General features: G+C 41.9%; 1 protein-coding gene across 8 annotated transcripts in view; it reads right to left on the reverse strand.

Moving 5' to 3' along the window:
• SGCD (sarcoglycan delta) overlaps positions 1 to 19,136 on the reverse strand; it is a 665,508-nt gene that overhangs the window by 112,343 nt on the left and 534,029 nt on the right. For all 8 annotated transcript variants that reach the window (XM_050961320.1, XM_050961323.1, XM_050961326.1 and 5 more), the window contains one exon: positions 4,339 to 4,440. In XM_050961320.1, the coding sequence (XP_050817277.1) occupies positions 4,339 to 4,440 (102 nt within the window). The remainder of the gene's footprint in view (positions 1 to 4,338; positions 4,441 to 19,136) is intronic.

A 19,136-nucleotide genomic window follows, 5' to 3' on the forward strand; every position in this document is an offset into this window, starting at 1 on the left:
CCGTGGGGCTCCGGGAGGGTATGAGAGTCGGTCTATATGGATATGATTGCAGGGTCAGGGCCAATATTTTTATAATGCATAAGTCCTGACCCTGCAAACACACACTTTGCTCATATGAGTACTCCTGTTGTATTCAAGGGTATTACTCGTGTAAGGAGAGTTATGCACATGCATAAATATTTGCAGGGCTGGCATCTAATTTTCTACATATTAAATAGAAATGATTACTGTAAAAGACAAAATCATCACTTGTCTTAAATAACATAAGCTGAATTGTCTTTACCTCTTGAATGAGGATTTGTGAATCCTAAATTCAGGACACGGGAAGATCTTTTCCCGTTTCCTAGTGCTGATTATCATCTCTCTAGTTGTCACATGGTTACTCAGCCAAGTCTATACTTGTATTGTGTAACCTCAGCACACTATTTTATTTCTGTTATTATCAGGCAGAATATAAACCACATTGCATACCAAACTCCCTTATATATTGCCTATAGACATGGAAGTAGGAAACCTCAAAACAAAACAAATAATTTGCATTGAAGAGGGCTAAAGCTTAGCTTAAAGAAAGTTTCAAGGAACCTGCCTATTAACAGCTCTTCTTAAAAGAGGTATGAAATTTTCACTTTTTAAAATTCTAGTCAAATCAAAACAGCAGCAGACTGAGACCACAAAAAAACAAAAAACAAAACAAAACAAAAAAACTGTTATCACTGCTTTCCAGTACATAAAATTAACACTCATGATCTTATGTGCAACTTTCACTAGAAGTTTATTTGTCTTATTTTAAAAGGTAAGCAGATGGTTCACACAATTGTTCACAATAAATTACAACTGTTGGAAAGACAGTAACATTTTGAGAGCAACAATGAATCTAGGCTGCAGATGGCCTTATAGATGACCCTTCCAATTTTTAATAATCTCCATAATTTATGTGCAAGTAAATAAATGAAAAAAGATACCTAATGTGCCTCCATAATTTATGTGCAAGTAAATAAATGAAAAGATACCTAATGTGAAGTACAGATCACTTTTATTTACTCAGGCAGTACTTCATGGTCCAGTTAACTTCTTAATTAAAGGCAGCAAGATGCTCATGTTGCATGCAAGTGGCATGGAAAAGACTGTTTAGTGTACAGTATGTTCAGCAGGGAGTTGAAGATGCTCTGCTCACTTCTGGAGAACCTGGGGCATCTGTCATTTCCCTTTAAAACAAGGCTCAAGGATGCATCCATCACTGTAGCAAAATTAGTACTGGTTTCTCAAAATTACTACTAGAACAGCCTCAGTCTTCACGAAACTGCCCGTGATGCTCTGATGCCCAGTAATATCCTGACAGTATTTCATAAAAGGCTATCCCACAAATGTGTTTCCCTTTGATCATGATAAATCACATGCATCAATGCTACATGTATTCTATGGACTATGCTAGGGTGCAATTTCAGTAGCATGACCTCAATTGTGGGACACCTTTCCAGAGGCGATCAGACTGAACTCAACCACTCAGCACAAAGGGAGAGGGGCAGCAGGTAGCCAGTTACAGTTCCCTTATCCTGAAACCATCACAGCTGCTTCAGCTTCAGGGTAAATTAGAGCAGCCAAAGGGTTCCTGTATGCCTTTGGGGTTTTCCTTCTTCCTAACCCATGGTTTTTCCCCAAGAGGGGGCAATCTGGCCCCACAGTGAAAATTAAATGCATCTTTTAATGGAGAACTTCTGCTATCTTTAGGCCTGAGGCTCTGATTTCTAAGGAAAATGTAGATGCTTTTAATCATGATCTATGATGGAATTAAAGATGCATCTGACAAGGAAAGGAGTGGCTGATGAATAATAGAATCATAGAACCATAGAATATCAGGGTTGGAAGGGACCTCAGGAGATCATCTAGTCCAGCCCTTCTCAAAGCATGAACTGAGGCTACCATCGGTTATTGAGATGCATTCCTAAGAAATTTCCACAGGGATTGCCCCGTTCTATCCACAGAGAGAGAGAGATTCATAAGGAGAGGAAGTTCTCTATGATTCACCCATGTGGTCAAGTGGAGAACTGGCACGACTTCACTGAGATCATGGGAGTGCACCTACTCTCATCACAAGTCTGGCCCCATGATCTCTACTACATACAGATAACACTGGATTGATTGTGTAACTATGCTACTAGACGAAATTACACTGAAATATCATTCTCTATCTTCTGCTGTACTTCATCTACTATAAATAACCAGAATTTGCAAGTCTGTTGAGCAATAAATAACACCATTAGCTAAGCTAGCAGACTGCACTCTTAGACTGTTTACTAAAACACATGAAAATATTATACATGAACATAGTCCTGGCATGTTTTATTATTTACCATTATTTAAAGTTCTTGTCTCTTACACTTTGTGTTTTTAAAACCACATTTTGCACTAGCAAAAATCCTAAGTAACTCAATGGTAATGGAGTTATTATTGATTTTCAGAGATGCAACTGAGAACTGAGTTTAGCACTTAGTTTTTACTATATCCTTCAAGCTCAGTCATTGGTAATGCATTTCATTTTGAAAGAATGCTCTGGTTAGATCAGAAACAAGCTATTGCCAGTATAAGATTAGAGTTCTGGTAATTTAGAAGTACTTTCATATATTCCAAAAGGATCACCTTGTGCAGCAAAGTCTCACTTGGACATGGCGAATCAAATTCAGAACCCTGGTATAAGAAAGCACAATTTCACTGAAACCAGAGTTGCACCTGCTGAACACCAGGTCTGAATGTGGTCTGAGAGTTGGAAAGATCTGGGTAATTTTTGCGCAGGCTCCCGCACATGCAACTCCACTGGGAAGTCAGTGGAGCTGTTCATGTGGGAAAGTTCCATACAGATTGTTAGGCTGATCCACTGCTCACTGAAGTCAGTGGAAAGATGCTCATTGACGTCACTGGGTTTCTGATCAGGCCCTTTGGATTCACAGCTAAAGTCTTCTCAGAACAGCGATATAATGGAAGGAGGGAAAAGTCCTCTATGGAAGTAACACTTCCACAGGATTTGTATTACCTCCCATCTGGCCTTCATAAAACCACCAATCATAGCTTGCAGTCTGGTATTATAGCCTCAACTAGCACGAGAAGATATCTTTTGTCCATCCACCATACTGATATGTGGATTAAGATGATGAGGACTAAAGAATAAACTTCCCAGTAGCAATAAATGCAGCTTGCTCTTTGTTTTCTTAAAATCAAATATTATTTCCAAAATATAACAAAATAAATGTATTTATATGATGCATTTCTTCATGTACTCCATGCTAAGTGAATGAATATACATATATAGGGTTCTAAGGCTCTCCTTTAAATCTCACATGAAAACATTTATAGATATCAATATTTTTTCATTCGCTTCTCTTCCTAAACTAGAACCATTGCACAAATCAATCAACGGCCATTCTAAAGGGGTCACAACCTTCAGTAATACATTGAATATTGTATTGGATGTTGCACTGATTACTCCAAAAAGTTCCAATTGCTACAAGACCACTGAAATGTAGAGCTAAAGCAATGTTAATATTTAATTAACTATCTGCCACTGTCATCAAGTGGGAAGTTGCTATCCAATTCAAATTAACATTTTTGAACAGGAAATGGGATGTATGATGCCTTCCATAAAATATCAATAGGAAACAGAAGTTGAATATAACCTATTCAGTCTTTCAAAGCTGCTTTTGCCAAACAAAGTTGCATGAGGATGGTCAGAAAGAGCTGACAGTAAATTAAATTTTACCATAAAGATGCTGCTATTTTAATCACACGAGCTCCTCTGGATTTAGACTTTTATTAATTTTCCCACATTTGCTGTTAGTTTTAGCTGCATGTAATTACAAAAATTGCTGAGTCCTCAGCACCTTGCAGAATTGGACCCACGGTAAGAAAGCGTTTACGGTGATTAATCATGGCTGAATCAGACCCATATGCATTGATCACACATCTATGGTCTCAGGCAGTATTGATAAACTGCAGGGTGGATTTCACAACTATCTGCCATTTCTCTACCCATGAAAAGTGAGGAATTCTGCAATGAGGACTTATTAACATGTGTCCTACATCAAAACGAGAAGAAAAGCCTATCTGAAATCTTTGATGTCCTGGAAGCACTTTAACTGCTCTTCAAACAACACTGCCTTCTCCTCATGCAAAAATACATGTAACTACACAACAGACATGCTACTGGCTCATTTCCCAAATTAGCCTTGCATAGTGTAGCTAAGCTAATGTATAGATGTGAAGTGGCTGGGTGCCATTGTTACAGATATATTTTCTAGTGTTTAGAGTACAGACATTATCATTCTTTCGCTTTTCTGGATAACTTACTGGTCTGGACCGGATTTCTTTGGCGTAGAGAGGTTTCAAGAATTCTGAATCTCCTTCTAGCTTCAGACCTTTCTCTGTGATTCTCAGGTTCCCCATTCCATCCTGAAATACACACACACGCACACACAAAAAAACCCTATTAGCTATGATTTCTAAATACCCGAGTGAGGCTGTCAAAAACTGAAACAAAGTTATGGTTCTTGTTTTTTTCCTGGGCAGAAGAACATGTAAAACACTGGGAGGCATTGCATAATGCAATTACTTGTATTATCCTTTTAGCTCCATTTCTGTGAGAAAATTCTATTCCAAGCAATCTGCAATGCCCCCTGGTAAACCGTTTACACAGATGAAAGATGCCCTTTTAGGCTAGTCATCTCTGCTCAGAGACAGAGAGATGATAAGGTGACATTCTGTGTTAACATGAAACTGCTCATTGTAATGCGTCCGTATGTTGATACTATCTTTCCACTCATGATGAATTCACATACAGAACAAAAAGACATTAATTCTTCAGTTATCAGACTAGTAAAAATGAGGTTTAACTTTATAAAAAACAATTTCACATTGCAGTAGTTGTAGTTATGTGCTTATGTTACTTTTGTCACAGCACTGTAATTATGTGCACTATGTAATTTAATCTCTCTCTTTTATTTTATATATGGTTCAGCAAAGGCAATGCAATTCTTTGGCTTTTCCCTGAAGTTATAAACAATAGTGAGAAAGAAAGCTATTTAAAAAGTTATGGAAAGTACTTTAACAGTGTCAAATTTTGTATGAGTTTTTCTCATACCTTTTATATTGTACAACAGGAATACAGATGCATCAAAAGAAAGTAGAATAGGTTTACATTAACAATATTTTACCTTTACCTTTGAAAGTCGTGTCATTTGTTCAGAGAGGTGTTCTAGTTTAGTTTAAGATGTAATTACCTGAAAAAAGTATGTGTGGGTGTGGGAGTTCGAATTGCAAAGATAAGTGTATCAGCTAAGAAAATACACAAACGCTGAATGTCATTTTCAATATTCAGAACAATACTTAAGTTAGCAAGTAGCGGCTTTGGTTGCTGAGATAAAGCATATGGCTGAGATTTGCAAAGGTATGTAAGAGATTTGAATGATTAACTCCTTTTTAAAAGTCATGGAAATTGCTGTCCAAAGCTCCTAAGTGGCCTTGAAAATCTTAATTTAGGAGATCTAGAAAGTTTGCAATATCTCACCATTGGTTAGTCCCCAGGTGTTTAAGCCAATTGGGAACTGGCAGTTTCCTGGGGTAGATAAAAGGTGGTGATGGTGGGGAATTCCGGGGGTTGCTCTACTGCTAGAAAGAAGAGTTTCTGGCTGCTGGGAGGTATTGCCAGGTGAAGACTCTTGCCTGGCATATGTTCTCCACTGATCCCACCTCTGGCTGGTGCTGGTTCTGCCTCCGCCTCCTCCCTCAGATGAGGCACAACAGAGGGATGGTGGCATCCTTTCGGTTCCTTCCACCTGGCTGGGACCAGCAGGGTGATATACGGCCCAGCGTTGTACTGAACTGGGAGAGGCAATTTTTTGCAGATGGAGCTCACCTCTGTTTTTGCAAACCTGGCCCTGGGTCTTGCAAGGGATAATAAGACCAACCAAATTCCTTCCATAGGGAAAAAAATGCCAATAATCTGAACCTCTGTTTCAACATATTCAGATTTGTTATATGGTCTTTAGGAGGCTCCTGCCTTTTCCACGAACATCACAAAATCCCACTGATAAGGCAATAAAATACTGAAGTAATGCACATTGCACCCTCTGCCCATTCAGATTTGATCTTCATAGCTATCAGTCCTCATCTTCTCTCCAGCATAGCATTGTAATGCGCTCCCAGGCTCCAGGCCTGCTCACATGATAGCTGCACACCGTCCCCAAAGCTCCTTGTGCTTAGATGTGAAAAATCTTTTTTGACAAATGGTGTGAATTATTGGCTGAAGGCCTCCAGCAGACGACTACAAATAGTCTATTTCCCTTAGAAATTGTTTAGTTGTGTATTTCCAAGATGTAATGAAATGTCTGACAAACTATAATAGCAAACAAAATATATGTCAAAATTCTGTATGAGGTTTTTCTTACGGCTTTTATACAATGAGACAGGTACACAGATGCATCACAACACAGCAGAAATGGCCCAAGTTAAAAACATTTCATCATAGCTTGGGAGAGAAAGTCAGATCTTTTATTAAGACAGGCTTTTTAGGCTCATTTAAGCTGTAATTACTTGAAGAAAAAAGATGTGTGTGGGAGGATTGTAAATATAAATGTATAATCAAATACCACATTTAAATGCAATTTCGAAAATTCAGAACGATTCTCAAGTTTGCAAAGTGCAAGGCATGTAGGTTTATGTTGCTGAAGCCAAGTTCTGAAGGCTCTACAGTTCCTTAAGACTGTTCCCCAGGTCCTCAACTGGTATAAACTGTTCTAGCTCCATTGAAGTCAGCAGGCTATGACAATTTACACTAGCAGAGGATCTGTCTCCAGATGTTTAATTTAAAAGACTCTGTGTGTATGTGTGTGTGTACATACATGTACTCCAATGGAAGGGAAGGTTTCTTTTTGTGTCCAGTTGAGTGCTCTCATTGGGAACGAGTTTCCAATCGATCTCACCTCCATCTCATGTTGTTTTTCCCTACGCAAGACAGTAACAGCAAAGGGATGGTGGCATTCCACTGGGCTTTCAGGCTAGGGGCAGAATGGAACAGAGCCTAAAGTTGCTCTGCCTAGGGATGTCATTTACTGCTCGGTGTAAGGAGAGGGCTGGGAGAGAACAGCTGGGGACAAGAACGGGGAAGGTGGTGGCATTTTGGTGTGGGGAGAGAGGCCATGACAGACGTTGAAGCGGAGGGTCCTGAGGGTTACAGGTGAGTCTGGCCTCAGGACTTTGGGGATCAGCAAGGGTGGAAGAACTATACTGATCTTCAAATATATCCATTGTCATGGGTCCCCCTGGAATTCCCATGGCATCTTTAGGTCTCTTGGGGTGTGGAGCTGATCTCTGAACCCTGCTAAGCAACTCCTCCAGGAGAGAAGACTTAGACAATCCAAGCAGGCAACATCTACTCTGAGCTGAATAGTGTCTTTCAATTAAACTGCATGAAACGGAACACTGCTGTCCATTTCTCCCTTCTCCCGCAACTCCTAGCCATCTTCCTCCCCAGCAACGGATTGTGTATTCATCTGACAGCCCAAAAGGGGTGATTGCAACCAAAGAAGAAGGAATAATGCAAAATCCAAACAGATTTGTATGAACTATTAGTGCAAGGTGCAGAAGGAGACATGATTTTAGAGGGATAATATCAAACATATAGTACAAGCGCGTAAATGTCCCAGCAATGCTGTTTGGAACGGCATAAACCAAGGCTGCCATTTGCCAGGTGTTTCTGTATTTCACTGAGGTGGCGATTAGAGGTTTTTCACATAGCTGCTGGCTTTTGCAGTGGAATGAAGAAAGAGACTCTTTACCAGAATAAGATTTCTTCAGAACAAAGCCAGGCTCAGGGCTGTGAAAATTAATGCTAGCATATCATTTAGAAATGGAAACTGTACACAGCCTTTGAAAAGAGCCATACGCTGAGAACTGTATTGATTGTTTGAAGGGAGGGGAATGAGATATGTAATAAAGTGCAAGTTCCTACATTCCTTGTCCCAGGTGAAAAATGCTGGCTTATGGATTCTGAGTTGTTGTTGATGCACAAGGGAATACATTTATCTTAAGCAGAAATATAAAGGAAAATGAGTGAAATATGATTAGGTTTGCACTGAAGAATTCAGATTAAATTTCGATAGTGGCATGCTCTGCTGTTCTGAGTAAGCAGGAATTATTATGGCTGTCTGCAGAATCTGCTGTGTTCAAGACCGGGAGAATTTGTGGTTTCTCCCCTAAAAATCCCTAACAACGGAAGCGGGGTGCTTATGAGACCTGGGCTGCATGAAGGTGTACGGTCGGGTCTTACCAGCCACTTCTTGCTCTGCCTGTGGCAGACTCGGCCAGTCCTCTTTATGGTTTCCCTGCGCTAGACTGCTGCCCATTGATGTAACCAAGGGCCCTCTTCATTTTCCTGCTGTCCTTTGAGACATTTGCAGCCTGGTTGTCAGACTCACCACAGGTGGGGAACCAGCCCCTCAGTTGGGGTCAGGCGGCCCAAGCGAAACCTTTCAGACCTGATGGATGAGGCAGCTGCAGAGCACGAAGCACAAACTTCTCCTTCTGCAGCCTCTGGTGGGGACACAGAGCAGGAGGAACACAGCCGTGGCTTCTTCTTTGGACCTTTCTCCGCCAGCCTCAGAACCTGTCATCTGAGCAGTCGAGAGGGGGTTGGGGGGAAGCCCCCTATAGTTACAGACAGATGATAACCCACTCTAAGAATGAGCGGACCCAGCCTTGAGAGAGAACTGCCCTTTGTAAGGCTAAAAAGGCTCTACAAAACATTCCTGAAACAGGTATTTCAGTGAGGTTACATGCTCTCAGGAGTTTCACAGTGCAGCCTCCTCTGTTTTCATTTGGAAAAGCTGCAGGACATGGAAGCTGGTATCTTCCATGAGCTTTCTAGCTTAGTGCTGTGAGGTCAGCCATCTCCAACGAGACATAATCCTGAACTCCGCTGTCTAGTGCCTGACATGGTTATTCTACAGGCATTGACAGTGACGCTCACTCCCATGGGATACGTTTTCTTACGTCTCTGTCCTCTTGTCTCCGTTTCTCTCCCTGCTATGTTTCTCTCGGCCTTTTTCACCCGAGTTCCCACCAAGCAACGCTCATCGCCAATGCCATGCCACTCTTCCTCTCTGCATCTCCCCCTCTCCTTGCTCCCAGCTCCGCCCAACTCAAAACCCCTGCACATAGATACACTGCAATGTAAACCCTGGGTTAGTAGAACTCAAATGAGCAGACCCTGGGTTTGCTGACCTATGGCTAGAGCGTCTACACTCATTTGTAACCCCAGGTTAGGAATTGTTGGACCAAGTCCCAGCCTGTGGCTCCAGTGTCTACACGGCTTTATGCAGGCCCCAGTCCAACCACCAATATACCAGACTTCCTCACACCATCCCAAAATGTAGCTGCTCCTGCTCTTTGTTTGTGGTGCAGTATGGGAAAACCTGACTGTCCACCACACCTGACTGTCAAAAAAGCTGGCCTATGGGATTGTGGGATACTTTTGTGGGATTTTTGACAGAGCAAGAGTCCATTGGGGCTGAATCTACACTGCTAAGCAATAGGGCTTGAATCCTGGGGTCCTGGTTTGACTCAGGCTCGAGCCTTCCACCCCCAGTGGGGTCCTGGGACACTGGGTTCGAGCCCTGGGTGACTGTGATTTGTGTGTAGGCAGAAGGTGGGTTAGGCTTGAGGTTGTATTTGAACCCCTGGCTTACACTGCAGTGTAGACATACCCCAGGTGGTCTAGGATCTGATCCAACTCCATTGAAGCCAATGGAAAGACATCTGTTAACGTCATTGGCCTTTGGACCCAGCCGTTAGTGTTTAACTCTAAAGGCAGCACTCCCAATAAAGGCTGGCTCCTTCTCATGGTGAAGTCATGGGTTATGGCTAAAAATACAAATGTCATCATATCAGTTTCAAATAAAAAAAGCAAGTCCTGGCAGGCAGTAGCTTAACTGATATAAAGTCAAGTTTATGTTCCATTAGAAAAGAATTAAATAACTGTGACAATCATATAAAGACACCAAAATACATGTAAAATATAGTTAAATGTTTTTTGTGAAAGATTGGCTAGTGTGACATGTTTTTAATAAGCATGTTAATCCTGGTTTAAAAGACACTTAAAATCCATACTCCACTATACTGAAGATATATAGAACCAAACCTATAAAAATTCATGGTCCCTGGCTCAGTAGCAAGCTGGCCAGGATGAAAAAGACCTTGACTTCTCCATTAAAAGTTATGTCTGTAACAAATATATATCCTTATTTGCCCTCCATGAGACAGCCTGACTTCCTTTCCCTTGGGGGATACAAACAGTGTAACACTGAGTGACAGTGAGTGGCCGGGGCAGTCCCGAAACATACATTTCAAGTCCCAGTCTGAATGACTCCAGGAAAGCATTTGTTCTGGATTCCTTGAGGCACCGCTCTGACCCTGCCCAAGGCTCAGGGGCAGCACCAGCCTCTTCCCAGTGGGTGGGTGGGGGCTGACCATGAGGCCCTACCTGCCCCCTGTTCCTCCTCTTCACCCCAGGCCAGAAGCCAGAGCCAGGCAGTAGTAAGCACTTCCCAGAGAGCCTGGGCTGCTGTGAGGAGCGCCAGAGTCCCAGACTCTCCATCTGCCCTGGGTGATACACCCTGGGGGCAGGTATGTGGCCCAGGGCTGCTCTTGAGCACCCTAGCGCAGGTGGAGGATCCAGGGCTCCTCACAGGGGTCCGAGTTCCCTGGGTGGCTCTTACCACTTGCCTGGCTCTGGCTTCTGGCCTGGCCAGGGGCAGGGCCTCAGGGGGAAGAGGAGGAGCAGGAGGCAGGGCCACAGAGGGCCGGGGCTCCTGCATGTGTCCTGTTTTAGCATTTCGAAAAGGTGGTCACCCCAGACACGTGCTAGATTGGCTGGCAGTGATGATTATGTATAAGTTTTCTTTGAAGATTTTCAGATGTAACCCTGGGGTGCCTGTTCGGTATACTTACTGCAATTGTGTCTTATGTCAAATTTTGTAATGAGCCAGGAGTGCAAGGTCCTGATCAACTAAATTACCAAAGCACAGATATAGTATAACTGACCTCAAAGGGAATATTCAGATGCTTAAAGCTAAACACATGCAGAAGTGCTTTGCTGGATCAGAGCTTAAAGGTCCATTAAAGTAAAAAAATGTAGTAGCTGTACCTATGAGACTTCAGTTCAAGAAAGCATCATGATATAGGATAGCACTTAAGCAAGTGCTTAAGTGACACTGAAGTCAATGGGACTTAAGTATGAGCTTAAAGTTAAGCACATATTTAAGTGCTGTCCTGTACAGGGTTACTTTGCTGAACTGAGGTCTAAGATACAGACATAAACGTACACAGCTATCTGGAAAACTGCAGGAAAAAGAAACTGCTTGGGCAGTTTCAGTTATAGTTTTGGGTTTTTTTGGTTTTCATAATATTTCCTAATTTTCAGTATGAATGACACTATGCTGCTGGCACTTGTACAAAAGTTGCCTAGAACAATGGCTTTGTATTGAAATCTCATTTCACCATGCTGACCCTTGGCAAAAACGAGGCATTAGATCTTGGGTTACCTAGGGAGGTGGTGGAATCTCCTTCCTTAGAGGTTTTCAAGGTCAGGCTTGACAAAGCCCTGGCTGGGATGATTTAGGTGGGGATTGGTCCTGCTTTGAGCAGGGGGTTGGACTAGATGACCTCCTGAGGTCCCTTCCAACCCTGATGTTCTATGATTCTATGATGTTTTCAACACCACCTGCTTTAGATTGTTCAGTTCTTCAGTAGGGTACAGTGAAAACTTTCACATCAACGTTATCATCTAAACCACATTTCTTTTTATATGATGCCCTCTAATGGGCAGGCATAAAAAATTATGTGCTGCTGCTGACTGCTATGTAGTAAAATGGGATGGTGATGGTAAAATCCTGAATTACAAAAATGTCAATTCAATGTTGCTGAATGAGAAAGGGTTTTTATTAGCTTGAAAGGAGCTCAGTTTAACAACCAATTACAAGATGATGGTATTAGTGTAGGAGAAAGGCTCTATATTGCTGATATCTATCTGAACGTTAAGTTTCTTGTGGGCCTTGTTTGGAAAGAGAGGGCTGAATTTCTAGTTAAAGTCTTAAGTTCTGTTGTTGTTTTTTATTTTCTAAGGCTATGCATTTTTTTATACTTTGTTTTTAATGTTATCTTTTTTAGCTGAGGGATTTAGTCAATGGAACTTCCTATCCACCGGACACTCGGCAAAGACAGATATTTTTCTGCAGTAGAAATTTGGAAGTTGCTTTAGACACTCTAACCTGGACAGCTATTTTCACAATAAAAAGGTTATTTTCAAACTGGACTTTGGTGCCCAGCGAACATAGACTTCCAAGGGGAGCTAGAGGCCTTTGTAAAATCTCGCCTCAACAAAATAAATAAAGATGACTTTTTCTTCTATAGTATCTTCCCTTTGCAGATCTCCAAGCACTTATGAATGAACTAATTCTCACAACCCCCCTGCGAGACAGGGATTTATTACTATTACTGTTCCGATTCTACAGATGAGGTATAGGGAGGGTAGGTGACTTCCCCTGTTGGTAGAGACAGAAAGAGAACCCAGGTCTTCTGATTAAGCCATAGGACCATCTGTCCTGCCAAGAGTGCAGGGGACTGGACTAGATGACCTCTTGTGGTCCCTTCCAGTTCCAGGATTCTATGATTCCTCCCATCGCTTTATATTGACTTTAACTCTTAGAATTTTACTGATTATTCCCCCAACAGGTTTTTTCCAAATATAAAATCAAAGCAGTAATTACAACGATGCACTGGACGGAGCACTGGACTGGGACTCAAGAGACCCAGGTTCTATTCCTAGCTCTGACACTGGAATGCTGGGTAATTTGGGCAAGTCACTTACTTTCTTTGTGCCTCAGTTTTCCCATCTGTAGAATGGGGATAATGATACATACCACTTTAGCAAAGCGCTTCGAAATCTATTAATGAAAAGTCCTATAGAAGAGCTAGGTATTATTATTATTACATGGAGTTCTTCATGCAAGGATCCAAAAGGACTTAGAAAATTAATTAATTAAGCCTCCTCTGTGCTTCCACTGCTGTCCTGGGGTTTCCACACATGGAGGGCACCTTTCCTTTTTGCTTGGCGCTCTATAAGGACTCTAACAGTGGATATCGTCACAAGGAAATGCCCTGAATCATGTCTGCCTTGTCTATGCCCCTCCTCAGGCAGCCCCATCCACTTTTCAGACAGTGTTACCTCCTACAAGCCCTTCCTGAAAAGGGGGCGGGTTGCCTTTTACCATTATCTACTCCTCTTGGTCGGCTTGCAGAAGTAAAACTATCTACAAGGTTTTCCTCTGCATGGTAAAGTGGCTTTAGTTTTTCACAGGAATGAGCTGAAGTTAAGCTGGGTAATGTCTTGTGGGACAGAATTATCTTTGGAAGCTGTGTTCATGTCAGACTGCTGTAACTTCTGATTATCATGGCTTGTATTATTGATCGTTGTGTTTGGCATTGCTTGCAGATATGTACAATTATCATACAGCTCAATAAAACCAAAGTTTACACATAAGTTAATGCAGAACAGTTTTTCCATTGGAGGATTCCTGTGCTCCCCCTGTATCTTAGATCTGAGATTTAAAGCCTCCATAATCAATTCAGCTGCTCTACATTGTATCTAATCCTCTTCTTCCTCTACCTGCCTACCCCCATTACTCTCACATAATTTCAGAATCAAATGCAGTGCAAGTATCTGGCTACTCATCTGCAGTATGATTTTACCATTGGGATCAAGAAGGCCTAAGCAGCATCTGAAACCCCAGATGTTTAAATTGAAGGGCCTAAAACACAGGCATCTCCAAAATAAGCAGAAGTCTCTGTGATTGCTTCTTCCTCTTTGATAGATCTAGGTGGCACCTTATTTTCAGAGCTAGCCACTTCTGGACTTGTCTTTGATGATCGAGTGCAGTTTAGAGAAGAGCTAAGCCAGCATGAATATCATAGTCACACTAATCTTATGGATCCGCGTACATATGGTCTTTTTCTTTTGAGTACAGTTGAGTTCTGGCCACTCAGCTTTTGTTTTGGCCAGCACACTCACATCCAATGCCCAGACCAGAGTAGCTTTTTAAGTGCTAATTAAAGAAAACAAGACTCAACGGCAAAGTCAAATAAAAAACAATTTACTCCTTTAAATGCTAGAGACGTGTCATATGGAAAACTACCAGCTGCTTTGTTTTAACTAAAACAAAATGCACGTTCACAGTGTTCATCGCAGAGGAACTGCAGGATGCTTTGCAATAAATTGCCATATCCTGAAATTTCTGAAGCTAACTGAAGCAATGGCAACCAATTATTTATTTAATTTGGTTTCAAATGTGGAGACAGATTGGACACTGTGATTAGTAACAGTTCCACTCTCTGCTTTACTGTAACTCAATTTAATCTAACCTAACCTATGGTATTTCTAAGGCTGTTGTATCTCTCTGCCAATCAGGGACAGTCAAATGGCCCATTAATTCCAACCCAACCTCTATAAGCAGATAGGGACATATGGTTTGGACCCATATCTTCAAAAGTATTCACCTTTCTTGACTCTGTACAATCACACATCAGAATTGTGTGTCTATATGAGCATGTGCAAATCCTCAACTTGCACACACGTGCACTGGGAATTGCAAATGTAAGTCAAGCGAGCGCAATATAGTGGCTAAATAGTCTGGCAGGTGCCATCTGAACTGACAATGTCATATAAAGCACCTCTGAAGTAGTATGATCTTAAAACAAAAGTGATGCAGTTGAATAGTTCGGTGCATGTTAGAATAAGGGGTGCTGCACATTGTATCAGTTATACTCTGGGTTAACCAGAAACTCCCAGAAACAATGAATAATAGTTGTTGAACTTTGAAAAGTCAGGGCATGCACGGTGGTTTTAAATGCCAGGACAGACTGAACACTGTGAGGAAAGAGAGAGATCCCTTCTGTTCACTGCCCCTGGGTTTCTGATTCAAATGCATCACAGATAAAAAGGTAGAACTTCTAATTAATGGCAATTAATGTGGTGTAGGATAGGGTCACACCTCTTGGGCGAAAGCACGGGAAGGGAGGAAGCTTTCCAAAATACTTAACCGGACTGCGAGGAGGCACATGTCCCATGTTTGGGGGAAGGAGGAGATTCAGACATGACACGTCCAGAATGCTAGCACCAAATCAACGGAGTAAAACAATACCATACATCAATGGCTGTTAGCCAGGATGGGCAGGGATGGTGTCCCTAGCCTCTGTTTGCCAGAAGCTGGGAATGGATCACTTGACGATTATCTGTTCTGTTAATTCCCTCTGGGGCACGTGGCACTGGTCACTGCTGGAAGACAGGATACTGAGATAGATGGATCTTAAGTCTGACGCAGTATGGTTACTCTTATGAATCGTAACTACAACACTAACATGCAAATAGGAGAAACTGACTCACAGAAGGTTTTTCTCCATAAGCTGTTGCCAACCTGTGAGAGAGCCCTCTGAATAATCTCTGCAGCTGAGGCAATCAGTCACAGGAAGGCTCAGAACTGAGTTAATGAGCCAGCACCAGCTGTATTAGTTATCCACTTACCCACCCAAAAATGATCCATACAAGCTACTGGTGAAGCTTTATATGCTATGAAGTTATTGGGATAATGCAATGGACTTAAGGTGGCTGTTAGTAAACCAAAGAGTATTGTGTGAAACGGAAACATTGTTTGCACTGACTTTAGTGGGAGTTAGAATGGAAGGGATTTGAAACAATTCCTTAAGCAAAGAGAAGAAAAACACCAAATGTACTTCCAATTACTTTTTCAATTAATTCACCATTGACAAAAGCAATTAAAAATTTCCCAAATTAATACCAGAATAATTTTGAAATAAATCACTCTCCCAGTGCTTGAGGAACAATCAGTTCAGAAACACACTGCATCTTACTAGAGCTATTCTAGGGCATAATGTGTGTCTTTTAAAATCAGATCCCTAGTGAGATCACAGGGCTACAATGTATTGTATAGTAAAACCATTACTTCTATCAAATATGCCACCCAATTTGAGTGTAAGTTTTTACAGTGAAAAGGATTAGTTGACATGCTGGAAAACTGATTATAAATCCCAACATTGCTGCTACAACAGAAAACCTATGCAGAATTTCTCTCTAGGGTAATAACTTCCTTTCCACTAATACTGTAGCAAATAGTTCAAAATTTGTCAGTCATGCATCCCAATTCCCTGCTATGGAACATTTTGCCAGCAAAGCATTATAAAATGACCCATTTTCTCTTAAGCGTTTTTTTGCTTTTTTTCTCCAACAGCTGATATTGAGGTTTCATATTCTAAATTCAACATTAATTCCAAACACGTCCATTAAATTCTCCAACTTTTCAGTCTGATTTATTACCGTGCTCATGCTAATTAGAAGGAAGAAATTTCCACCCTACAGAAATTCGATCTCTGAGGGAAAAAAAAATTCTATTACTAGCAGGAACGTGCACTGTACTTACTGTGCAGCAGTTTAATAACAAAACTACTAGCACATAAATTTGCCCCTAATGCACTAGGCATCTCAAAGACAAATTTGAGACATTATGTTCTTATAATCAGGAATTACAGCCACTGTCAATCACGGAGTGAAGGAAAGAGTAAACACATTTTTTTAAAAATGTGAATATATTGGGCCAAACTCATTCCTGGTGTGAGTCCTCAGAAGTCAATAGCTTAACGCCAGCAATAAATTTAGCGCATATTGTTTTAAATCATGATCCTCTTTCTTTCTTTTTGTGGATGCATTTGTGGTTTGATCCAACTGCCTTTGAAATCAATGGGAGCCTTTCCATCGGTTAGATCGGACCATTAGCATTTCCCATGCTGCAGAGCTCTTTGCACTACCTGAAGACAGGTTTCAGAGTTGTAGCTGTGTTAGTCTGTATCAGCAAAAAGAACGAGGAGTACTCCTCATTCTTTTAACTGAAGATAGGCACAGTGCTAGTAGATGTGGTGTAAAACTCCCCTGGCTCCCACTCCCCAACACAAGTAATTTTGCCAAAAGGTGGCAGTCCTGACATCGTACTTGCCAGGTGTTCTAGTCCCTAGACCGCTTGTGAGTAAAGATGAAACAATTGAGACATATAATACACGGTAGTTTTCTAATGTGTGCTAGGGCAGTGCCCTCTTCCCGTCACTAATCTGGATAGGAGATGTCCCCCAGGATGCTGTGACCTTTTCCAGGGCATGCTGCTACAAGATCAAGGAATATGAAATGAAAGGAATACAGTACAATCCTCATATAGTGGACTTTTTTTTCTTCTCATTTTTTTTTTTTTTAACAGAACAACTTCACTGTCAGCAGAGGGTTGGAACTGTAATTTGCCCACTGTGGCACACGGAAACAACCTGGAACTTTAATTCTACTAGAACTTCTCCATAAGTGGATTTTTACTGTAGCCAAAAACCATGGGCTGTAAATAGTGCATGTGTGTTTGTAAGAAGAAGACAAATAACAGGTTTTTTTGAGGGTAAATCTGCCTACCTACCTGAGCAATGAATGGTTCACTACACTTCTAGGGCCCCATTCTACTCCGAGATCCCTTGCAGAATTTGCCTGGGCGCACAAGGACATAGTTACTGGTTGGTACTGCTCAGGAGGTACTGCAAGGGGCTTGCACAGGGTTAGTGGCACAGTCTGTGTGTAACGTCTACTGCCAGTGATCAATGTAGTGATCCTACTACCATCATCACTGGCCACCAGCTAGCCTCGTTTTAGTAAAAAGGAGGGTGCATAAATCCTCCCTGATGGTACATAGCCCCTTGCAGTACCTCCTGAGCGGTACCAACCAGTAACTATGTCCTTGTGTGCCCAGGCAAATTCTGCAAGGGATCTCAGAGCAGAATGGGGCCCTAGAAGTGTAGTGAACAGGCCGACCAATGCGTGGACATGCCCTGACACTCATTAATCCATGCTCCTAGCTACTGGGTTGACAGTGAAGACCTCAATGGTTTCTATGGCAGACAAGGGCAATACACTCTACAATGGCATAGCAAGTGGATGCAGGCAGAGACTACACCATAACCCCTGCCAGTCGTCTTTTGAATGCAGCTCACTGAAGCACAGATGAACAGGCAAGACAGCATGGATGGCGCAACATAAACCATCACACTAAAAACAATCCATGAGTGTGCTCTGATTATGGAAGAAAGTCTCACAGTGTTGGGAAAGAGGCAAAGCAAAAGGCACGGTGACCCTGGCAGTCACAGTTGCAGATCTGCATATAACAGGCTCACGACACCAGTTAGCTTTGTGAAATGTGAAGACTTTATGCAGCAACCCTGCCACCAGCTGACCTGAGAGAGGCACAGCACTTGTTGCAAGAGAACTGGCCATGTATAAGATTGACACTCCTGCACCCAGTGAAACCAGACTCCCTAACAAAGGGCAACTCACAGAGATTGCTGCAGGGTCTATGTTCTTCTGGTGATGTTGTCCATCCTCAGAGCCACAACTAGGTGTTGGTTTTGCCATTAGCTACCCCATTGCTTCCAAGCTTGAAAGTCTACCCAAAGACACAAGTTATGGTTCTGTGGTTGCCACTGAAACATAAGCAACACGTTAACCATCATCAGTGCTTATGCTCCTACCATGACAAATGCCGATGATGAGAAAGAAAAGTTCTTTAGTGACTTAGACAAACTCCTTGTGTCTACATCGGTGTCAGAAATACTGATTATCATGGTCGACTTTAATGCAGGGGTTGGAAGTAATGTGGTAATCTGGCAGCCTGCCATCAGACAGCCTGGGACTGGGAAAGAGAATAGCAATGGAACTCTCCTACTTAACGGGTGGATCAAGCAGCAACTGGCGATCACAAATACCTTTTCCCGCCTACCAGACAATAAGCAAATGTCATGGATGCACCGAAGATCCAAATGATGGTATCTTATCGATGACATCATCGACCAGCAGCGAGATCTACAGGATATACAGCTATGCACGGGCCAAACTGCTGGATGAACCACCACATGATTCGCCCTAAACTCTTATTTGTAATTTGGCCAGTATGTTGCCAGTCACCAACTAAATCAATCAGACAGTTCATCGGAAAGTGATGATA

Source organism: Gopherus flavomarginatus, chromosome 7 (genome assembly GCF_025201925.1).
Source record: "Gopherus flavomarginatus isolate rGopFla2 chromosome 7, rGopFla2.mat.asm, whole genome shotgun sequence".
In the NCBI taxonomy this organism is placed as follows: domain Eukaryota; kingdom Metazoa; phylum Chordata; order Testudines; family Testudinidae; genus Gopherus; species Gopherus flavomarginatus.